This window comes from Martes martes, assembly GCF_963455335.1.
Source record: "Martes martes genome assembly, chromosome: 4".
In the NCBI taxonomy this organism is placed as follows: Eukaryota; Metazoa; Chordata; class Mammalia; order Carnivora; family Mustelidae; genus Martes; species Martes martes.
Window position 1 is genome coordinate 153,834,695 of NC_137891.1, and position 25,573 is coordinate 153,860,267.

A 25,573-nucleotide genomic window follows, 5' to 3' on the forward strand; every position below is an offset into this window, starting at 1 on the left:
TATAATCAGAGGTAGGTAAGGAGGAACTTCACAGCATTGCTAAAGTGGGTGCTATTGGGTTTATCTGGGTCTGGAGGTAAGAGATACTAAAAATGTATGAAGGTCTGGGGAAAAAGAGGTCTGCCGGTAGCAGATTCAGTGAGAATAAAAGAAGTAGAATGAGGAAAAGTGGTTTTGGTCAGCAAGGGATTTTCAAAGTTTCAAATGCAATGGATCTGCATAATGATGAAATCTAAGATGAGGTGGGAAAAGGCAATGAAAGCTGAGAAATAGAAGTCCCAAGTCCAAGGTCTTGGAAAGATTCACTGCTTGAACATTTATTACACCTCAGAAGTCCTTGTGTGTGCTAACATTCCTGCTTCTGTGCCTCAGTATGATGTCATAGAGATAGATGAAGTGTGATAAGGTAGGAAATTCTGAATTACTTGTTGAAGTCATTGAGCAAGGTGGGAGAAGGACGGGGAGCATATCAATAGCTGCAGAGGAGAGATGAGGAAAAAATCTGATGCTGCAGGTTTGTATGAAATTCATGGACTTATTTTCCAGTTAGGAAAATATATATTTTTCCTGTTTATCTTCTTTTTAAAAATATTTGACTCTCTTCCCTTCTATATCACATTTATGTTTTAATATTTACTTAGAATAGATACCCTTAGAGAGTAGGGAAGGAGGGGTTGAGAAAGTAGAGGAGGTAGGAGTGATGGATTTTTAAAATGATTAAAGTTAGGAAGACAGAGTTTCTCACCTGTCCATTTTCTCTAATATTAGAAATATTATAATTCTAGATAATGAATCAAGAGGTCTTACATTATTTACTTGTAATCCAAATTTTAAGGCACCCATAAGGCAGAGACTAAATAAAATGTTATCCTAATAACACACAAAAAAATTTAGAAATGTAACATTTGCTTTTTAAAAATTTTAGACTGCTAACCAGTTTTACAATTAGAGTACTAGTCATTAAAGTTTGCATGTGTCTTTTACGTCTTTTTACTTTTATAAATATATGGAACCAGAATTAAGATGATATGACTATTAGTCATTGAATTGTAAAGTTTTAGTTTAGAAGAGATCTTAAAATCCTAATCACCTTATATAATCCAAATAATACATTTCATGAAAATATGTATAAAGCTGTTTTTCAGATGTTCACATTGTATATATGTTTTTAATCATAGCAGTATAAATGAAACTTACTTTAATAGTTGTCTCTGTAAAGATTTCATAAGCAACTTATTAGCCATGTCTATTTGTAACATTACTAAAGAGAGCCCTCTTGGGTGGCTCAGTCAGTTAAGCCTCCGACTCTTGATTTCCTCTGGGGTTATGATCTCACGTGTGTGAGATTGAGCCCCACATTGAGCTCCATGCTCAGCATGGAGTCTGCTTACGATTCCATCCATCTCCCACTTCCCTCCCCCAACATTCACACACACACACTCTCTTAAAACAAAACAAAACAAAACAAAACAAAACAAAAAACCAACCTTCTTAAATTATATAACCAATTACTTGGATACTTAATTATAAATGATAAACCAATGTTTTTGTTAATTTTTTAGTACACTGAAAACTTATTTTTCTGACCTTGTTTCTTAGATTTTTCAAGTGGTTAAATATGCTTTTATTTTCATAAGTACTTGTTAAACTTAAGAATGCCATGGACTTTATTAACTACTAGACAAAGAGTTACTTAGCATAGATAAGAAAGACTAATCTAGTTGGGTTTGATAGATTGTATGTGCCTTAAATTAATTTTTAAAGTTTTTTTTCTATGTGTAATTTATAGATATACAAATATCCCTACATATATCTTCTGCCCAAGTTAATTTTTATTTTTAATGTTTAGGATAAATTTATTTACCATACGGCTCCAGTTGAAAAATCACACGGCAGACTGCAAACCAGAACATCAAGAACACAAAAGAAAAAATCCAAGTCACCTGAGAGAAATAAATATTGCATAAATGCGAAAAACTACGAACAGCCTACCATTTCTTCAAAATCACACTCTCCATCTCCCTACACAAAAAGACGCATGTGTGAGCTATCTGAAGACACCAGGCGGCGGCTGGCCCATTTAAATCTGGGACCCTATGAATTCAAAAAAGAAACAGATAAACCTCCATTTGTGATTAGACATGTATGTGTTCTCTTAAACATTTCCATTTGAAACCGATCTAATCTGTTCTTTCACTAAAATGTTATTCTGAAACTTCTTTCAAAATCTGGCTTCTATTCATAATTTTCTTTCCTGAACTGTTAGCCTAGCAATCTAAAATGGAAAATTAACTTAGAGTAAAAGAACATTCTTTTGTCAGTCTTTAAACCCGACAGAGATCAAGTTCCATTATGAATACCATGTTAACTCCTTTAAGTATTCATTTCCTTTCTTCCTCTGCACTGGACAGTATAATAACTCTACAAATTGAACTTAGATGTAATTGACATTAGTACTAAAATGGCAGAGTAGGGTTTTAAAAGAGGACCAACTTTTCTTTATGAAAAGGAAGACTCCCCTTTTCTAGGCTTTTTAAAAATTATAATGGAGAGTTAAGTTTTCTTTGATATTGTATCCCTTGGATAAACCTTATATAATGGATCTTTGAAGCAAATCATTATTTGATGAGGATGGGAAGGCCTTTGAAAGTGAAGAGAGTAACTTAGGGTAGCATAGTTCTAATCTTCCCAAACAGAAGACTGCTTTTGACATGGTTTAAGCTTAGAGCTTGTGTTCATGTAATAGTCAAGTAGACTTTGGATAATCTTAAGGGTCTGTAATATTTCAGAATGTTTAATAAGGGACTTCCTTAGAATTCTCATAGTTTCTTGAATTTTTGTAAAGAAATTTTATCCTAAAAGCATTTCTTTAACAAAAACTTGTAATTTGATAAAATTACATATAATAGCAATAATGAATATTAAGATTTAAGTGCCTACAGAAATAAAACAACTTTCGGGGTTATCTATAAAGTTATTTCTGACTTTAATGTCTAATTCATTTTTTTCTAAATTCTGATATGTAAATGTAAATGTAAAGATGCTTCTTGGGTAGTCTAATGGGGTTTTGAAAATATCAGAAAGTTCAGATTTTTTGTGTGTGATATATTTTTCTTAATTTTAGATGTAATTATATTAAGCAACATTTCACTCCATTTTTACATTTTGACTATAAATCCTTTATTCTTTTAACCTTAAGTAACACATTGTTTTCATTGTAAAAAGAAAACTTATAATGGGTACTTTTAAGTGGTAATATTTTATTGAGGTTATTGTGATTATGTTTGTCTTTTTTCTATAGAACTGGTTTATAGGTGCTGACCACCTTTTTTTGTTGTTGTTTGGATGTATCCAGATAAGATTTGCTTGTTTCATGGCAGTTTCAGAAAAGCTTTCATTTTATGACTGCTCGCAGTTGTAAATTAAGTTGAAAAGAACGGATATATTAAATTCTAATCTGAAGGAATAGTAGCATTTTAATTAAAATGCTTATGTGCAAAATAACCAGTAATAGTGGGAGTTAGCCACAAAAAAAATTGTTGAGGGAAATAATTGCTCTTCCAATGCTCATTAAATTACTGTTTTTCACACCAGTATTCAAAGTGGAATAATTCTAATATTGCTGAGTGTAGGCTTTAATGTTTTCATTGAAGAGATTTCCTTCACAGCTTTCCAATGAACAGAAAAAAATGCATGCTTCTAAGCCTACAGTTTAGAAAATTGCTTCCATTGGGGTGCCTGGGTGGCTCAGTCTGAGTCTTGATTTCGGCTCAGGTAGTGATCTCAGGTTCATGAGATTGAGCCCCACATCAATCTCTGGGCTTAGCGGGGAATCTGCTTGAGATTCTCTCCCTTTCCCTCTGCCCCTCCCCTCCTCTCTCTCTCACTCTCCGATAAATAAATAAATCTTTAAAAAGAAAAGAAAATTATTATATAGGAAACAGGATTTTTCCAATTGTATTTACATAGAGATGTAAATTATATAGGAAACAGCATTTTTCCAATTGTATTTACATAGAGATGTCTTTTCTTCCCCTGTAGCCGTTCATGATTTCAGGAGCACTTAATAAATTGATAAACAGAATTTTAATTTCATGGGCTCCTGGGTGGCTCAGTCGATTAAGTGTCTGGCTCTTGATTTTGACTCCAGTTGTGAGCTCGGGCTGGTGAGATGGAGCCCCACAGCTGGCTCCGAGCTGGGCATGGAGTCTACTTAAGATTATCTCTGTCCCTCTGCCCCTTCCTCCTCCTTTGTATGCGCCCTCTCTCTGTCTCTCTTTCTCCCTCCCTCCTCCTCCCTCCCTTCCTCCCTTATCTCTCAAAAAAAAAATAATAATAATAATAATTTCATACATGCATATGTAAAGAGTTAATACTTTTAGGAAAGACATTCTAGTTTTGCATACATTGTGAGAAAAACAGTCTTACCTAGTAAGGAGCAGTTTCAATAAACCAACTAGCATGCTCCCAAACAAACTGGCACATCTATCCCAGAAAAGTTAGACAGAATTACTTTCTTTTTCCTTAATACAGAATAGGATCTTTTTTTTTCTATTTGCAGTAAAATATAACATGAAATGTACCACTTCAACCATTTCAAAGTGTATAATTTCAGTGGCAGTAAGTACATGTTGTATAACTGTCACTGCAGTCTAGTTCCCGAACTTTTTAAATCATCCTAAACAGGAACCCTGCACTCATTAAGCATTTACTCACCATTTCTCCCTTTCTTCAGCCCCTGGCAACCATTAATCTGCTTCACATATGGATTTTCCTATTCTGCCTTTTCACCTAAGTGGAATTATACAATATGTAGACTTTTTATCTGGCATTTTTCATTTAGCACAGTGTTTTCGAGTTTCATTCATTTCATAGCCTGTATGAGTACTTGTTTTTTTTTTAATGGCTAAATAATATTTCATTGTATGGATATATACCACATTTTGTTTATTCATTCATCTGTTGATCGACATTGGGCTGTTTTCATCTTTTGGTTATGTGAATAGTGCTTCCATGAACATTCATACACAAGTTTCCACTTGAGTACCTGTTTTTTTTTTGTTTTTTTTTTTTTTTAATTTTTTATTTATTTTCAGCGTAACAGTATTCATTGTTTTTTCACCACACCCAGTGCTCCATGCAATCTGTGCCCTCCCTAATACCCACCACCTGGTTCCCCCACCCTCCCACCCCGCCCCTTCAAAACCCTCAGGTTGTTTTTCAGAGTCCATAGTCTCTCATGGTTCACCTCCCCTTCCAATTTCCCTCAACTCCCTTCTCCTCTCCATCTACCCTTGTCCTCTATATTATTTGTTATGCTCCACCAATAAGTGAAACCATATGATACTTGACTTTCTCTGTTTGACTTATTTCACTCAGCATAATCTCTTCCAGTCCTGTCCATGTTGCTACAAAAGTTGGGTATTCGTCCTTTCTGATGGAGGCATAATACTCCATAGTGTATATGAACCACATCTTCCTTATCCATTCATCCGTTGAAGGGCATCTTGGTTCTTTCCACAGTTTGGCGACCGTGGCCATTGCTGCTATAAACATTGGGGTACAGATGGCCCTTCTTTTCACTACATCTGTATCTTTGGGGTAAATACCCAGCAGTGCAATTGCAGGGTCATAGGGAAGATCTATTTTTAATTTCCTGAGGAATCTCCACACTGTTCTCCAAAGTGGCTGCACCAGTTTGCATTCCCACCAACAGTGTAAGAGGGTTCCCCTTTCTCCACATCCTCTCCAACACACGTTGTTTCCTGTCTTGCTAATTTTGGCCATTCTAACTGGTGTAAGGTGGTATCTCAATGTGGTTTTGATTTGAATCTCCCTGATGGCTAGTGATGATGAACATTTTTTCATGTGTCTGGTAGCCATTTGTATGTCTTCCTTGGAGAAGTGTCTGTTCATATCTTCTGCCCATTTTTTAATATGATTATCTGTTTTGTGTGTGTTGAGTTTGAGGAGTTCTTTATAGATCCTGGATATCAACCTTTTATCTGTACTGTCATTTGCAAATATCTTCTCCCATTCCGTGGGTTGCCTCTTTGTTTTGATGACTGTTTCTTTTGCTGTGCAGAAGCTTTTTATCTTGATGAAGTCCCAGAAGTTCATCTTTGAGTACCTGTTTTCATGCCTAATTGTTTTAATACCTAGGAGTGGAGTTGCTGGGCCATGTGGTGTGTCTGTGTTTAACTTGTCGAGGAATTGTCAAACTGTTTTCCACAGTGCCTGTCCCATTTTACCTTCTCTCCAGCCATGTAAGAGGGTTTCACTTTACCTACATTCTCACTAACACTTACTATTCTTTTTGTTTTCTTTTTATTATAGCCATCCTAGGGGGTGTGGATTGGTTTCTCATTATGGCTTTTTTTTTTTCTCATTATGGTTTTGATTTGCAGTTCCCTAATAAGTAATGATGTCAAACATCTTTTTATGTGCTGTTAGTCATTTGTATATTTTCTTTGGAGAAATGTCGATTCAAGTTCTTCGTCAACTTTTAATTGGTTTTTTTTTGTCTTTTTGATATTTAATTTCAAGTTTGCTTTATATATTTAGGATTCTAAATCCTTATCAGGTATGATTTGTAAATATTTTTTTCTCATTCTATGACTGATCTTTTCATTTTCCTTTTTTGAAAATTTAATTTTTTTAAATTGTGGTAAAACATACACAATATAAAATTTACCATTTTAACCATTTTAGTATATAGATAAGTCGCAGTATGTACATTCACATCATGAAGTGTATCTCACTACGATTTTGATTTGTATTTCCCTAGTGATTAATGATATTGAAAATATTTCTTGTGCTTATTGGTCATTTGTATATCTTTTGGAGAAATATGTATTTAAGTTCTTTGCCCACTTTTGAGAAGTTTTTTTCAGGGTTTTAGAAGCTTCTTTATATATTCTGGATATTAATGCCTTATAGATAATTATTTGCAAATATATATTTTTATTAAATGGTTTGCTTTTCACTCTCTTAATAATGTCCTTTTAGGAGTGGCTCAGTGGGTTAAGCCTCTGCCTTCAGCTCAGGTCATGATCTCAGGGTCCTGGAATCGAGCCCCGCATCGGGCTCTCTGCTCAGCAGGGAGCCTGCTTCCTCTTCTCTCTCTGCTTCTCTCTGCCTCTCTGTCTACTTGTGATCTCTCTCTCTCTCTCTGTGTCAAATAAATAAATAAAAATCTTTAAAAAAATAGTATCCTTTTATGGGTGAAGTTTTTAATGTTGATGAATAGAGCTATCTTTTTTACAGTTTATATCACTCTTTTTTTTTTTCATTAGAAATCATGCTTGACTGCAATAATCTGTGAGTTATAAAGCACTGAGCATGCTGGGCTCTAGACACAGCTGAGTAAAGACACTGTTTGAATTCAACATCTGTCTGAGTAGCAAATGGCTAAACTTGCTTTCTAAATATGGCAAAATAGATTCCTCTTTTTGTGGCTTTATAATGGAAGGCCAAGTAGGCAATGGGGTAATGGACATTTCAACTATAAATTTGTTAATTTTAAAATAGACTCAAATTTATAATTAAAAATTTCTGGAGTTTAATTTCAATTTTATTTAAACTTGAACAGCAAAATACTCAACTAAGCTCTGGCTTCAGAACATGCCTGACTCACACAGGCACTATCCTGTTAACCTGATGACCACAGTCTATGTGCTTCAGTTGATTTTCTGGTGCCATGAGACTGTAAGAGCATTTAGGTTCTTTTTGACTTTCAATCCTTCTTCTTCTAGGTCGACCCCCCAAGTCCCAGGGCTGATGCTTTATTTGGATCTTCTGGCAGAGACTGTGAAAGAGATGGATGGTCCAGGATGCACAACGGTAAGTTAAAGGTTGTCTCTCTTCATTGCTTTAGTTGCCTTGGCTACAGTCAAGCCTTTCACTTGCATCAATGAACAAAAATAGATTCTTTGCTGTGTTTTTGGATAATAAGGCATAGTGCTACTTTTTACAACTTGTGGGACACCCATATAGGTACTCTCTAAAAATAATAGAATTTCTGTGCTGCTATAAACTTACCTCCCTCTTTGAGATTCAAATTACATAGTAGCATATTAAAAACTGATAACCTCTTAGTGAAGGAAAAGAAAGACCTGATTTTGCTTTGCTCAACAATTTCTAAGTTTATTTGACTATGGAACCATGTTCCTACCTTAACATATACTCCTTAGTTTGTGGAAAAGGCTTTGGGAAACACCATAGTAAAGAAGAGTTCAAGTAATGAAGATAACATGGTATATATGACCATGTAAAATGCCTTAGCACACAGGCCTTAATATCCACTGTCATTATAACAACACTTACATTTCTGAAAAGATAATGTCCTTTAAGTTTAGTTTATAGGAATCTTTTTTTATCATAGGCCCTGGTTCTAATGGTCAGAGAAGTTATTTCTTAAGTTCAATCTGAAGATGACTTTTATGAAGAAGATGAAATAGTATTATGTGATTAGGGATATTTGAGTGTTAATATCTAGAATTGTTGGTTGGTCAGTTCAGCAAGCCTTCCCGAGCAGCCTTTAAGTTAATTCACTACACATTGATAAAGGCATGGAAGAAGGAAGAGAGACAGTGAAAAAAACATAATCATAGCATGTGAGCTCCCATCTCTCTTCATTTCTAACTGTAGTGTAGAATCTCTCTTTTTTTTAATGGGGAAATGAAACATTTTTCTCTGAGAACATTCAGAGTTTGTGCTCATTTATTTTGCTTTTTTAGCAGTAGCAGGGAGATAGATGTGGTAGTCAATAAGTCTTTAATAACCACCATAGCAGATTATATGAAATTAGGAACAGATGTTATACTCTGTTTCCCCTCTTGGAAGAAATGTATGGACATGGAAAAAAAGGTTTAAGAACAAGAAAATCAAAAATAACTTCAATATAGATATTCCTTTGGAAGATGTTTTTGGAATGCACTGAAGCTTCTGATTTCTCTTGATAATTATTAGGTATTTTCCAGCAGAACTGTTAGAGTTTCCAGTAACTTTTGATTGCCACAGTCAGCTACCTATGTAGAGGTACAATCAGAGAGGTTAATAGTGAGGTCTGCTTTTTTTTTTTTAACTTTTTTATTTAGACATAATTTCAGACTTACGGAAAAGTTGAAACAGTGTAAAGAATCCCTATATACCTTTCAGAATCCACAGATACTGTATTTGCTTTTCCCTCTTCCTCTGTCTCCTCCCCACCACACCCCCGGCCTCCATCTCTGTGTGTGTGTATAAAGATGTGTTTTTTTTGTTTTTTTTGTTGTTGTTGTTGTTTTGACAAGGACATTGCTATGGACAGAATTGTGTCCCTCCAAAATTTTTATGTTGAAGCTCTAACCTGAAATGTGGTAGTATTTGGAAACTGGGCCTTTGGAAGATAATTAGGTTTAGGTAAGGTTTGGAAGGTGGAGCCTTCATGATAGCATCAGGGCCCTTATAAGAAGAGAAACCAGAGATCTTGCTTTCTCTCTCTGCCTCATGAGGACACAAGCAGAAGGTAGCCATCTTCAAGCCAGAACTAGAGCTATCCCCAGAACCTGACTGCATTGGCACCTGGATTTCAGACCTCTAACCTCCAGAACCATTGTATAAGCACCCCCCAGTCTATATGACATTTTGTTATGGCAGCCTGAGGAGACTAAGGCAGATATTATGTGATATAATTATGAAAAGCAGACAATTGACAATGATATGATAATAATAACATCTATAAATCTAACTCAGATTTTGCTCCTTGTCCTCATAATATCTTTATAGCAAAAGAAATTCCACATCATGCATGGGCTTCAGTTAACATGACTCTTTAGTTTTGTTTTTTTTTTTTTTTTCAGTGAACACATTTCAGCAGTTTGACTTTATAACAATTAACAATAAACCTGTTACATTTTTTCGGACAATGCCAGCATTTGGATTTTTTTTCATTTGATTTGATTTGATTTCTTTTCTATGTTCCAGAATTCATTGTTTATGTACCACACCCAGTGCTCCATGCAATATATGCCCTCCATAATACCCACCACCAGCCTCACCCAACCTACCACCCACCTTCCCTCCAAAACCCTCAGTTTGTTTCTCAGAGTCCAGTCTCTCATGGTTCGTCTCCCCCTCCAATTTCCCCCAACTCACTTCTCCTTTCTATCTCCCAATGTCCTCCATGTTATTTCTTATGTTCCACAAGTAAGTGAAACCATATGATAATTGACACTCTCTGCTTGACATATTTCACTCAGCATAATCTCTTCCGGTCCTGTACATGTTGATACAAAAGTTGGGTATTCATCCTTTCTGATAGAGGCATAATACTCCATTGTATACATGGACCATATCTTCTTTATCCATTCATCTGTTGAAGGGAATCTTGGTTCTTTCCACAGTTTGGCGACTGTGGCCATTGCTGCTATGAACATTGGTCCTCCTTTTCACTACATCTGTGTCTTTGAGGTAAATACCCAATAGTGCAATTGAAGGGTCATAGGATAGTTCTATTTTTAATTTCTTGAGGAATCTCCACACTGTTTTCCAAAGTGGCTGCCCCAACTTGCATTCCCACCAACAGTGTAGGAGGGTTCCCCTTTCTCCACATCCTCTCCAACACTTGTTGTTTACTCTCTCGTTAATTTTGGCCATTCTAACTGGTGTAAGGTGGTATCTCAATGTGATTTTGATTTGAATCTCCCTGATGGCTAGTGATGATGAACATTTTTTCATGTGTCTGTTAGCCATTTGTATGTCTTCTTTGGAGAAGTGTCTGTTAATGTCTTCTGCCCATTTTTTGACGTGATTATCTGTCTTGTGTGTGTTGAGTTTGAGCAGTTCTTCATAGACCTTGGATGGCAGCCCTTTGTCTGTAGTGTCATTTGTGAATCTCTTGTCCCATTCCGTGGGTTGCCTCTTTGTTTCGTTGACTGTTTCCTTTGCTGTGCAGAAGGTTTTGATCTCGATGAAGTCCCAAAATTTCATTTTCACTTTTGTTTCCTTTGCCTTTGGAGACATATCTTGAAAGAAGTTGCTGTGGCAGACTTCAAAGAGATTACTGCCTATGTTCTCCTCTAGGATTCTGATGGATTCCTGCCTCACGTTGAGGTCTTTTATCCATTTCGAGTTTATCTCTGTGTATGGTATAAGAGAATGGTCAAGTTTCATTCTTCTACACATAGCTGTCCAATTTTTCCAGCACCATTTATTGAAGAAACTGTCCTTTTTCCACTGTTTGTTTTTTACTGCTTTGTCAAAGATTTTTTGACCATAGAGTTGAGGGTCCATATTTGGGCTCTCTACTCTGTTCCACTGGTCTATGTGTGTGTTTCTATGCCAGTACCATGCTGTCTTGGTGATCACAGCTTTGTAATAAAGCTTGAAATCAGGAAATGTTATGCCCCAGTTTTGTTTTTCTTTTTCAACATTTCCTTAGCAATTCAGGGTCTCTTCTGGTTCCATACCAATTTTAGGATTGTTTGTTCCAGCTCTTTGAAAAATGCCAGTGGAATTTTGGTCAGGATGGCATTGAAAGTATAGATTGCTTTAGACAGTATAGACATTTTAACAATGTTTATTCTTCTGATCCATGAGCATGGAATGGTCTTCCATCTTTTTGTGTTTTCTTCAATTTCTTTCATAAGTGTTCTGTAGTTCCTCAAGTTAAAGGTAAAGGATCTGTACTCAAGGAACTGCAGAACACTTTAGATTTTTTTAAAATGGATCAGTTCCCTAATCTTTCTTTGTGTTTGACACTGATGATTTTGAAGAGTATAGGCCAGTTATTTGGTTGAATGTCCCTCAATTTGGGTTTGTTTGATTTTCCTTCATGATTTAATTTATATTATTCATTTCCCCCCAGAATACAACAGATGTGATGGGTTACTCTCAGTGCAATATGTCAGAAAGCATGTGATACTGCTTTGTTACTGGTGATACTCATTTGCTCATTAATTAAGATGGGGTCTGCTAGGTTTCTGCATCATAAAGGTGCTATCTCTTTCCTTTGTAATTAATGGGGAGATATTTTAAGACTATTATATCCTGTCACCTCGACTTTGACTCCTTTAGCATACACTGATGATTCTTGCTTAAAACAATTTATTTTTAAAGTTTGCCAAATAGTGATTTTTAAAAATCCCCTATTCTTTGTACATTTATTACTTGCCCTTCTACTGTAAAGAGTTTCTCATCTCATTTCTCTACTTTTAATGTCCCTGTCTTTTGACTGCCTTTTTTTTTCCTGTTTAGCAATTGCGTGGTTGTGCTTTGGGGTCTCATCAGCTATTAAAATGCACATGGGAATTTCTTATGATAGAGTGAATTTTCATTAGTGACTTTAATGGAAATTCTTAAACCTTTTCTTGCCAAATTATCCTACCTAAAAATTAAGTTTTTATAGGATACCATTTCACCACCATTGACTATTTTAGTCATCATAATAATCGCATGAGGATGAATATAACTAAATTTGATCAGGAAAAATGACAGAGGCCTAGACAGGTTAAGTGGCTTGTTGGAGAGTTCCAGAACAGCCCTGGTTGGTCTGGGCTCCAGGGTTTCTTGCCCCAACTTCCTTCCTACCACCACTCCTCCACTTTCTCTATTTCCACTTACATGTATTTTTTTTTTTAAGGTAAGTTTTTCAAGCACGTTTTCTTTATCTGGAATTTCCATGGTATATAATTCTAATTGTAATTTGTGCAGTCCTTTTGAAGAGATTCAGCATGTCTTGTGCTACAAGAATGTTTGTAAGCTTTATCTGACCATTGGTGTTTTTGAGGAGGAAATTGAGGGCATCATCCTGGCCCCTTTTTTATTTGCTTAGAATATGAAAAGATGTTAGATTCTGTCTCCTCTTTGAAGGAATCTTCTCTTATTCTCTTCATTTTGAAGATTCTTTTATGAGTTTCAGTTCTACCTAAGATTGTAATCTTTTTATGAGCTTCCACTAACCTCTTTGTTTGGTGGTTATTGTTTGTAAAGTAAAATAAATTGGAAATTATATTCCGAAAGCTAGTATGTCATTACTGGAATAGAGGATAATAAATGGTAACATTTTACTATTCTGAGTAAAATAGCAAATAGTCATTATATATATATATATACTTACTAGCAAGATATCTTATTTGTTTCAGCTTTTATTTAAATGTGTGCCTCATCTCATAGATAGTGGGCAGCTGAGCTGTGTCATTTTAGGTATCCCTTTTGTAGTTTCTTCATTTTCTATTATTTATTAAACATTTTTATCAACTTTAGTAACCTATAATTTATATATCATAGAATTCACCTATTCTGAGTGCACAACTGAAGGATTTTTAAATAAATTTGCACAGTTATAAAATCCCCACAATCCATTCTTTTTTTTTTTTTTAAGATTTTGTTTATTTATTTGACAGATAGAGATCACAAGTAGGCAGAGAGGCAGGCAGAGAGAGAGAGGAGGAAGCAGGCTCCCTGCTGAACAGAGAGCCCGATGTGGGGCTCGATCCCAGGACCCTGGGATTATGACCTGAGCTGAAGGCAGAGGCTTTAACCCACTGAGCCACCCAGGTGCCCCCCCCACAATCCATTCTAAGAATATTTTTATCATCCAAAATAGTTTTCTCATACCCATTCGCAGTAAATCTATATTCTCACCTTGAGTCCACTTTTGTTTCCACTTTTGGCCATTATGAATGATGCTACTTTGAGCATTTGCATTGAAGTCTTTGCATAGATACATGTCTTTATTTATTTATTTATTTATTTATTTATTTATTGGATACCTGAGAATGGAATTGCCAGTTTATATGGTAAATCTGTGTTTAACTTTTTAAAAAAATTGCCGGTTGTTTTCCAACATGGCTCTACCATTTTACATTCCTACCAGCAGTGTATGATGGTCTAGTTTCTCCACATCTTCGACAACACTTGTTATTATTACCTTTATTTTAACCATTCTAGTGGATAAGCAGCCCTGTCTCACTGAAACTTTAATTTACATTTGACTAAGGGCGTTGAATGTTTTTTCATGTGCTTATTAGACATTAGTTTATCTTTTCATGATCATCATTCTTCAGCCACTAATAAGTTTGCTGTTTGCTGAACTTCAGACAAAAATGGGGAAAGTCTGAGGCTTTTGCTGATGAGATTTCAGAAAACAGTAGAAATAAGAAAGATGAAAACATCAGAGGTCAGATAAACCAGTTTCTGGTGAAGGTATCAAAAGTGAGCAAGAGACAGAAAACACATGTTATATGTCTTTCCTTTTTAGAAGGTGGGATCCCCTAAGAGAAATTAAACCCTGGTTTTATTTCATAAAGCTGGGCATCTTAGCTTTGCTTCCAGTTACAGGGACTGGCATATAACAAATGCATGGCTATGTGCTCCACGAAGATTCACAGGAGAGCAGAGGCCAACCTTAGGATGTTATGTGGGCATTGAAATAGTAATAGGATAATTGCTGATAAAGGACTCCAGGGGCATACTCTTTGAAGGTTTGTAGGTACACACATTCATCATTTGGGATGTTTTGCAATAGTAGTAGTGCTCACTACCAGAATGGGGTTCAATTCCTTGAAAGCATGAAAAAAAAGAAGATAATAGTACCCTTCCACGTGGAATACTGTAGAGGTTGCCAGAATATGGATTGATTCATAGGGAACACATATTGGCTGTAATCATCAGAATGGGGCTCAAGAATTACTTTGATAGAAAGGATGAGCTAATACAGGGATGCTAAGTTTTAGATTAAAGTTTCTTAAGCCCTTCTTGGTTAATGTCAGGACTGGTCCTTTAGGACTGAGTCATATTTGAGCTTGTTGGGTGAGGGTCCACTGTGGAGAGAGGAAGGATGCAAAGGCTCTAAGTTATCAGAATACTCCCAGCAGGAATGGTGACCTTTGTACAAAGTGGACCTTAGTTTCTGTATTAGATGGTTGCTATGGAAATATTTTGATGACTGATTACCACATTTGTTTTTTGTTTGTTTGTTTTGTTTTGTTTTAAAGATTTTATTTATTTATTTGACACAGAGAGAGAGATCACAAGTAGGCAGAAAGGCAGTCAGAGAGAGAGAAGGGGAAGCAGGCTCCCTGCAGAGCGGAGAGCCCGATGTGGGGCTTGATCCCAGGACCCTGGGATCATGACCTGAGCCGAAGGCAGAGGCTTTAACCCACTGAGCCACCCAGGCACTCCATCATATTTGTTTTTAACCCATATGGTTAGTCACTACTTGATACTTGACTAATCTGATTATATATCACATCCATTTTGTTAACAAATCCAGAATGTGATGTCATTTTTGAGACTAAAGGCACTTTGATTCTCTTGTGTGAAATAATCAAAGACCTTAGTTCCATTACTTTGGGGCAATAGAGGAGGTCAGCTTCCTGAAATGTAAAGCAGATATATCCACTCATCTTATGTGTTCTATCAGTCTGCTCAGGCTGCCACAGCAAAATACCATAGACAGGGGACTTAAACAGGAGATTTTTATTTTTCTCACAATTCTAGAGGCTAGGAAGTCCCAAATTGAGGTGTTAGCGACGTAGGTTTCATTCTGAGATCTCCTCTCTTGAGTTGTAGAAAGCTGCCATCTCACTGTATGCTCACATGACCTCGTCTTTGTGTACACATGGAGAAGGAGCTTTAGAGGGAGAGGGAGAGTGTGTGAGCACATATTCATGTGCACGCTCTCTGCTCTCTTTTCTTAGAAAGATGCTCTTTCCATCATGAGGGTCCTACCTGCATGACCTCATCTAATCCTGATTACTACTCAAACGTCCCATCCCTTTGGGGGTTAGGACTTCAACATAGGAATTTTGGGAGGAGACCAGCATTCAATTCATAACACCTGTTCTATTTCATGGGGTTATTAGAGAACCAGGTAATAGCTAACATTTATTGAATGTGTTTTCTGCTGGTCTTGATTCTAAGTACTAATATTCGTTCGTTACTTACAATAATCAAGAATTTTATGGGCGCCTGGGTGGCTCAGTGGGTTAAAGCCTCTGCCTTCAGCTCAGGTCATGATCTCAGGGTCCTGGGATCGAGTCCCACATTGGGCTCTCTGCTCGGGGGGAGCCTGCTTCCCCTTCTCTCTGCCTGCCTCTGCCTATTTGTGATCTATCTCTCTCTGTCAAATAAATAAATAAAATCTTTAAGAAAAAAAAAAAGAATTTTAGATACCATTATTTATCTCCATTTTACAGATCAAGAAACATGAGGTTTAAAGAAGTAAAGTCAAAGGTGATCAAGGTCACAAACACATATATACATGCACAGTCTGAATTAGCTCTAATTTTTCTTCATATTTCTCTTAAGTGTGACCCATCCATTAATGCCCAGGTTAGCTTTCTCCTCCTTAGGAAGTTTTCTCTGATTGCCTTCAACCTTGAGAGATTAATCTCTGATACAACTTTTTAAAATAACATTAATTGCCTGTACCATTCTCACTTAGCCTCTTCTTTTATGCTGTTGTTGTTCAACTTTGTGTAACTTAACCAAGGTAAATTATAAGCATTTCACAAGCATGGGCCATGACTTTTATCTCCTTTATCTCCCACTTTTAGAATACAGTTAGTGAGGTTAGTGAGTAATTATCGGTAAGGGTGATGAAGTGCAAGCGTCGGGAACCTCAGTAACAGCTGGATCTCTAAAAATAAAAGAAAATTATAAATCTGTCTCTGTTAGGGTAGATTTATAAATGGTTTGTGGAAAGCAGAAGACATACTGGAGTTTTAATATACTGATACTTTTAATATTACATTAGCTGCCAGAAAGGATATATACCAAGTACAGAAATTATTACCTTAATTTTCAAAGTTAGCACGTGTGGAGAATTAGGTTCATTATGTCCATATCATTCTTTTATTTCTGCTACTGTGGCCAGCTATACATTATTAGACTTTATGGAAGAGAAGTTGAGCTGGGATTTATTTTTATTTTTAATTTTGAAAAGCACTTGAAGTAAGTTGAGTCTTACTGACTTAAAGGGTAAAGTTGGCCTTGTGTGCAAGACATTAATGTTTCAACTGGTCACTGTAATGGTTCAAGACACTTGGAAAACAAACAAGGTCTTGTGCCTTAAAAGAAAGCTATTTAATTGACTGACTATGGACTATCCTAGGTCTTTATCTATATAATCATTTCTTTTTTTTAATAAGGTGGTTTGGTAAAATAAAATATAGAATGTTAGAATGCTTTTGACTAGAATGTATAAGGAAGTAGAATTGCAAATTATGGTTCTGATTTGCTTGAATGTCAATATACAGAGATTATAATACTTAAGTGTTGACTCCTTTAAGTAATGAGGAAAACCCAAAATCTGCATCTGCAATATAGTGGTCTTTATCCCGGAGAGAGTTAGAATAGTTTTATGATCCACTTTGTTACAGATACTGTGCTAGGAACTTTCATAAGTGGTATAATTTAATCATTACTATGACTCTCCGAGGCAAAGTAGGCATTGTCTTCATACTTTTAAAATGAGGAATGAAACACGGATTACTTATATAACTTGACCAAAGTAATGTATTTGATAAGTGGTGGAATCAGAAATTGCATTTAGGCTTGTTTGACTTAGGACTTGAGAGTAACGATGTTGATGATGAAGTTAGTCTATTTTATTTATTTTATTGCCTCACATGTAACACTTGATATAGTATTTAAAACAACTTATGAAAGAAGTACATGAAACAGATGAGGAATATGAGACTTAGAAAGGTTAAATAATGAGTTCAAGGTTATACAGGAGGTGCTAGTCACTGAACTGTAATGTGGATGTATTTGTCACAAGGTCTGTACACCTATGCTACCACACTCTAAAGCTGGTCCTCTTGCCATTATACTCACTTGACTCTAGTGTGGACTCCCAAGAATGGGAACACTTGCAGTTTGGCAATACCTATCAAATATATATATTCAAATTATATTTCATCATAAACTGGTTTATCTACTAAAGATTATCCATTCCATGTAGGTAAATTGATTTAGCAACAAAAAATTATTCTGGTCTGTATTCTGATATCTCCAACTCCAATGATAATAGTATTTGTGTAATCACATAATTACTGAAAAATGGATACAGATTTTAGCTTGCTGTGTATCATCTTTACTCATATGGCATTGTTGAAGGATTTTAAGATACTTTTGAATACTGCTGTATGAAATTATAATCATAGAAATCAAAGAAATTATAAACAAATAAACATAGAAATCATAGCAAAAGCCAAAGATGAAACCAAATTTTCTTCTTTTTGATTTGAAATATCTATAATATAATTCTCTTACACATCCTTTTTCAGATCATGCTCATCTTGGCTGCTACCGACCCAAGGATTATAAGGTATGTACATATAAATCACAGAAGGATAATTGTCCTGGCTTTCACATAAAAGCCATAAAGCACATAAATGTACATTTCTTATATATATGGTCAGAGATTATCATAATCATTTAGTCAAGAAAATGGACAAACAATATTGTCATATCATAGAATATCATTATTTTGGCTACAATGTCAAGTGATAGAACGGACTTTTCATTGAATGTCTTTGTACAACAATTTGTGGCTTTTGATTATTCATTTAGATTAGTTACTTATTGAATGTATTTGTGTATGTGTGTGTGAGAGAGACATAGACCAGAGAAATTGGTTGTTACTTTTAGTAATAACTTGCACAGTACTATTTCTCAACTGCATTCATAGACCATCCTTATAATTTTTAGAATATCTGCATGTAATTTGTGCTGTTTTCTTTAAATTCAGTTTTTATTTACCTCACTACTATAAATGAAAAATCAGTATCTTATGCTTTAAATGGATGATAGCTCTAAAGGATACAGTGAAAACAAAACAATGTTACAAAGTTCTGGCTAGATAAAGGTTGTTTTCCAAAAGCTCTGAGGCATGTTCTCTATTTCTTAAAATGAGATGAGCAACAATAGAGAGGTGTAGGAAACATACCAATAGCTAACTGAAGGTTTCTGACTGAAAGAGAATTGAAAAGATAATACCTGTTTTCTTTTGTAATTCAGTGTTATTTAGTGTGTGTCCATGTGCCATGTAAAATAATCCTGTGTATCATCTAAAATCACTTTGGGTACCATATTAAATTATCTGCCATACCACTAATAGTTTGTGTCCTCCATTTTGATAAGCATCATCTCAGAGTTTGTCTTTTCTGTTCCTAAGTGAAAGCTTTTTGATAAGGCGTGTTAGTGTATTTGAGAAAACAAAACAAAAACAAAATCATAGCTTTCCTTATAATACCTTTGCTTGTTTACTTGAAAACAATCTATTCTGTGTTTACTAGCAATGAACAGCATAGTTTGAGTATTTTGCCATGCTTTTGGGCATGATAAAGGAAGTATGGAACAGTTAAGTAATGAATCAAGGCACTGTATGACTAAGAGCTCAAATCTAACAGAGTATCAAAATCATCTAGGTGGAACTTTTTAAAAATTCATTCCAGGTACTAAATTGAAATTGTAAAGAAAGGAGACTGGAATTTTTAAGTTTTTAACACATTTCCAGGAGATTCTGATGCAGCTCTCTTGCCATCTATCCAAGGATTGGCGTTTGAGAACTATTAGTATAGACTATGAGTATAGCATTGGTATTGGTGGAACTGTCTCTTGCATAGTGTGTGTATATGGCTGTGCCCTTGTTTAAGGCTGCTGCTGCAAGAGTGTGTGCTTGGCATAATTCACCTGGTGCAGGTCTGTCCTATTATGTGGAATGTATTACACACACACACACACACGTACAAGAACACTGGTATGTGTAATATATATGCATGTGTACACACATAGGTCAAAAAGCACAATATTCCTTATCTTGCAGGGTAGCCACCCTGGTTTGTTCTACCTGAAGGATAAGCCTGTCTTTGTACATTTCTTTCAAGTTATGCTTCATGATTTATAATCATGTATTTATTTTCATCTTTATTTGCATCTTTGTTTAAAATATGCTTGTTTTCCTAATCTCTAAGTTCCAGGGTGGTAGGGACCTTACTGATCTGCTTATTGATAATTGCTAGTACCTAGCATATTAGCTGATATATGGTGTGGATTCCTAATATATGTGTATTATGTGAACAGTTTTTTGGTTTTTTTTTAAGATTTATTTAAGAGAGAGAGAGAGAGAGAACAAGTGGGAGGGATAGGGGAAAGGGAGAAAGAATCTCAGACAGACTGCCTTGAGTGTGGAGCCCAACTTCAGCATGACCTGAGCCAAAACCAAGAGTCATACACTTAACCAACTGGGCCACCCAGGTGCCCTGTCTGAGTGGGTTGTTAAGAGAAAACAAGTAAACCAAATATATAAAAATACAGAATGGAGAGACAGGGATAAAGTTTATAGGCTACTAATCTTTATCTTATTAAAGTGACTATAATCCAGCTCTATATTGGCTGGTCCATTTAAAGATAGGTATATATATTTACAATCTTCTTTCCCACATGAATTCTTTGAAAGAACTGAACTTTAATTCTCTCCCACTGTCATCTCTGGATTCTTCACTTTTAGGGTTAGAGTGAAGTTGATCATTCATACTATCCTTGTTAAGGCAGTAGGTGGTAAGTAAACTCACAGGATTATTTTTATATTCAAGGGGTAGATTTTCATTGAAATGCATATATAGCATTGAACACTGCTATCTTCTCTATGGAAAGAATAAAGGTTCTTATAGGCACATAGTAGCTGGCTAATAAATATTCAGGGAATAGAACACTAGGATTTCTACAAGTAACTCTCTTTACCTTGGAAGCCTTATAACCCAACTGTTCTCATAAATGCTTGTATTCTTTTCACTTCTACCATTACTCCCCCGAATCATTGACTCCTTCTCTCCAATGTAGTTCCAATATGCCTGTTTCGTAGGCATTCATTTAATATATGGGTTCTCAGTGGAGATTGTACCACTGTCAAGGTGGCATTTTAGATATTAACAGGTACCATTATTACAGTAATTTAGGGGAATTACTCTTGATATTTAATAATCAGGGATGCTAGATATTCTGTAATAGTGGGACAATACCAAACGGTGAGGAATTCTTATGTCCCACATGGCTTTCAGCTGTCTCACCAACCATAATGGAGGTGAAAAACATGTTCATAATTATTAGAACAATTCTAACTCTACATAAAACACGGGTACCTTTACATTGTTTTGAGATACATATTATAGGAATACAAGTATATTATAAAGCTTATACTTTGTTTTGTTAAAGATATATGGTGTAGTATTACACTGTGATGAAGTATAGGGCAGCTCATTTATTTTCCTGGTTTTCTTGTATGGAATGGCTTATGATATTCTTACATTTTAAAACTCCAAACTATTTATGTGAGTGAGTGTAAGCATCCATTATGTTTTCTAGAATAGTCATGCTTGAGCATTTATGTATTTAGGTCATGTTCCATTAATTTCTCCTTATACTACAGTTAAGACAATTTGTTGATTTTTAATACATTTCATTTCAAGATATAAATGAAGGCAATACAAAATATTTGTTTTTAAATGAGGACTGTCTTAGTTTGGGCTACCATAATATATATCATAGACTGGGTGATTTAAACAAGAGAAATTTATTTTATCACAATTCTGGAGGCTATGAAGTACAAGATCAGGGTGCCAGCCAGTTTGGTACCTGGTGACAGTTTTCTTCCTAGCTTGCAGACAGCTGCCTTTTCACCATGTCCTACATGGCAGAGAGACAGGAGTGCACGAGAGTGCAAGCTCTGGTATCTAAGAACATTAACCCTTTCAGATTAGGACCTCACCCAAAAGACCTCATTTAACCTTAAATCCTTACTCCAAATGCAGTCAGGTGGGAGTTAGGACTTCAACATACGAATTTTACAGAGACACAATTCAGTCCGTTGCAGGGACTTTGGGAGTGAAGGTTGAAAAATCAATGATGCCATGTGTAATCAGCATATGAGTAAATGAATGGATATACATCTAATAACAGAGTATTTCTGGAAAGATTAATAGAACCCATTTTACCTGGGTCTTTATAAAGATATCCTTTCTAGCTTCAAACTGGCCTTCAGGGCTGTTGATCATTTTGTTCTCTTGTTGATTCTGTAGCACACAGTCCAACCTAAGTTCTACTTCTTCTCCTTCTCATTTTCCATACATAATGTCTTATTCTACTTTGTCAGAGAAAATGTCAGTCAGTTGTGGGTGGAATTATCCTCCTTTCTGTTAATTTCCACTTTCTTTTTCCTTCTACTTTGCCTTCTTAATAATGTTAACACCTTCTTTGCATTTATTTATTTATTGGCTCCATCTCTTTTGACCACAAACATAATAATAAAAATCAACTTAAATGTATATAATGGGTTCCAGTTTTAAAGCTTTTCATATGGATATCACTGATTACATGTAGCCTTATAATTGAACAATAATTTTTATTCCCATCTTAAATGACAGAAAACAAATTCTGCAGAGCTCCTGAAAAAGAACATACCTCTCAGTCTGCATCGCCCTATCTTTATCATCCTCTCTTTCTCCTTCTTTTTTTTTTTTTTAGATTTTATTTATTTATTTGACAGATGGAAATCACAAGTAGGCAGAGAGGCAGGCAGAGAGAGAGGGGGAAGCAGGCTCCCCGCTAAGCAGAGAGCCCGATGTGGGGTTCGATCCCAGGACCCTTGGATCATGACCTGAACAGAGAGCAGAAGATTTAACCCACTGAGCCACCCAGGCTTCCTCTCCTTCTTTTTATTGCTAGACATTCAAATGAACATTGCTTCCACTTCTTTATCCATTACTTCTAAACTATTTGGGGAAAATGAATTTTATGAGAACTCTCAAGCCGGAGAGTTCTTATATTTCTTTGAAAGGGATAGGAAACCACCTTAGTGGAAGTGGAGAAGCAGACCTGGCTTTAGGCAAAATTATGATATACATGTGGAATATATGGTTGATTTCGAGTAGCCTTACATCACTGTTAGCATCCTCGAATGCCTAAGCATCGCCTTATTACACTGGGTGCCTCTTGGACTTGGAAGAATATGGATTTAATGTGTCTTCCTAAACCCCTGAAAGTAAGTGAGATGTTTTGTTCATTTTATCCTCACTTGCTATCAGGCATATAGGTATCTGGTGTACACTTACATAATGTGTGAATTTATGAATAAATAACACATCAAGGTCAGAGTTTTCTGCTTGAATTTTTTATTCCCTACAACTTAGTTGTTCCTACTGCTCCTGAACTTACATACTGTTCCCATAATGTCATCACTATCCTTTTCCAGGTCATGTCTGTATTTCTACTTCTGGATTTTAACTCATTCAATGTAATGCTAGATGTTCTGAAACTTTACTATTTCAGTATCTTAACAAAATATAAATGTATTTGTCATCAACAACACAGTGCATCTATTTCTTAAAAGCCTGGCTGTGACCTAAGTCACATCTTATATTCCATTGACAAGAACTGGTCACATGGCCATATCTAGAAGCACAGGAGGAAGAGTGGCCAGCAAGTAGAAATCCTGGTTAGGCCGCTGATCCCATTCATCTTATACCACATAAAAGGGAACACAAATTTTAGGGGACAGCTAACCATATCTGACAGTCTGCGCCTCTGGACACAAAATATCTCTGCATACTTTCTTCCCTCACATAGAACATACTCATGTCCTCCTCAAGAAAGACCACTCAAAGTTCCATGCAGGGACGCCTGGGTGGCTTGGTTGGTTAAGCAACTGCCTTCGGCTCAGGTCATGATCCTGGAGTCCGAAGATCAAGTCCCGCATCAGGCTCCCTGCTCAGGAGGGAGTTTGCTTCTCCCTCTGACCTCTCCCCTGTCGTGCTCTCTCCCCCTCTCACTCTCTCTCTCAAATAAATAAATAAAACCTTAAAAAAAAAAAAAAAAAAGCTTCCATGCAATCACTTGAGTCTAGCTTGAAGGCCAGGATCTTTGGGTGATGGAGGGCCAGTCCATCAGATCTGCATTGGGTGACCTGTGAATTGACATTCTCTTTCCCCTCTCTCATATTCCCACCCTACCTGAACCCCATTTCTAATATATTCTGTTAGAGTAGGAACAGGATAGCTGAGAAAATGGGATACTTGGAAAAGGAAGAACTAGACGGTAAAGAGCAATTGTCAGTCTGCAGCAATGCTGTATCTTGCCAGGCTTGCCATCCTGGTAGCAGAAGGATTTCTTTGCAGAGACATTGCTGAAATTATGGTGCTTAGAACAGTAACTGTATGGTTAAAAATTATAGTGTAAATACACAGAAACAGCTTGAATCTAACTTGGAGAGGCTACAGACCTAAAGTGAAGCAAACACACGAGTCTGGCAATATTGGCCAGTGGTTTGCTTGCATACTTTGTGTCTCCAGCCCCTTGTTGTCTCCAATGGGAGACCTGACACATCTATAGTTCTAGGAAGATGGAAGGTTTGGGAGAAATTTCTCCTAAAGGTATGTTTTCCCATAGAGAAAACAAGAAAAAAAAAACTGAAGAAGTTTTCATGATATTTTGACAAGTGACACAGGACAGAGTTTTTACTATAAGGATTGTGATGTGGTAAGAGTATCAGAGCCTATTCACCCATGGGCCTGACTGGAGGATGGATTTAGTAGCTTAATGTTTTGTTCATTTTCCCATGACCTTCCTCTTATAGACTCCCAAAAAGAAGTGACAAAGATAGAGACATATAAGTAGTGTTAATGAAAGACAGACTTCCACTGGGCATATGAGTTTTCAGACTTGATCACGTAATGAAAAGATTACTAAAGGGTTCTGCATTCCTAGAAGACAAAGCAAGCATTTGGGAAGTTGAGCAAAAGGAAGTCGGAGCCCATACTCAACACCAAGATTCACTCACCTCACTATGTAGTCAGAGAAACTCCCAGGAGGGAAGCTCGAGAAGTCTCAGAAAAATAAAGTTTCTATATTGAAGGTCTTCACTGTGGTAGCAAGAGTATATATATAATATCTTAATGGGCTTCTAGGATTGTCTACTGCCAACTCACCAGAAGCCCACCACAATAACTGAATAGTCTGTTGATATAAAGCAAAACTGGGTTTGTGACATAATGCAGTCGGGGAAAGCTATCACCTCAACAGTTGGAGTAGTATCTCTGAAAGGGGAAGGTTAAGGGCAGATACTTACAGGGTTTTGGGGTCTGAACTCCAGTGTTTCAAGGTAGGACTTTTACTGAGGAAATCTAATTGACAAAGTTTGTGATATAAAAGTTTAGGATTAATGGACACAAAGATTGGGGTCTTAAAGCAAGTCTTGACAAGTAAATAATTTATTTGATAAGGAAGGATTTGTCCATTTCAGTGATCTGTCCTGAAAAGGGTATTGTTTGCCCAGATTAAGAATCTATTGTTTCGGGATGCCTGGGTGGCTCAGTTGGTTAAGCGGCTGCCTTCAGCTCAGGTCATGATCCCGGCGTCCGGGGATCGAGTCCCACATCGGGCTCCTTGCTCCGCAGGGAGCCTGCTTCTCCCTCTGCCACTCTGTCTGCCTGTGCTCACTCTCTCTCTCTCTCTCTCTCTCTGGCAAATAAATAAATAAAATCTTTTAAAAAAAAAAAGAATCTATTGTTTCGAGAAGGGAGTTGATTGA

At 36.3% G+C, this 25,573-nt stretch overlaps 1 protein-coding gene across 2 annotated transcripts in view; it reads left to right on the forward strand.

Annotated features, from left to right (window-relative positions):
- Positions 1-25,573, forward strand: part of SPATA6 (spermatogenesis associated 6) — a 149,403-nt gene that overhangs the window by 66,895 nt on the left and 56,935 nt on the right. For both annotated transcript variants that reach the window (XM_080802565.1, XM_080802564.1), the window contains exons 7-9: positions 1,850-2,143; positions 7,755-7,842; positions 18,276-18,316. In XM_080802565.1, coding sequence (XP_080658691.1) covers positions 1,850-2,143; positions 7,755-7,842; positions 18,276-18,316 — 423 coding nt within the window. The remainder of the gene's footprint in view (positions 1-1,849; positions 2,144-7,754; positions 7,843-18,275; positions 18,317-25,573) is intronic.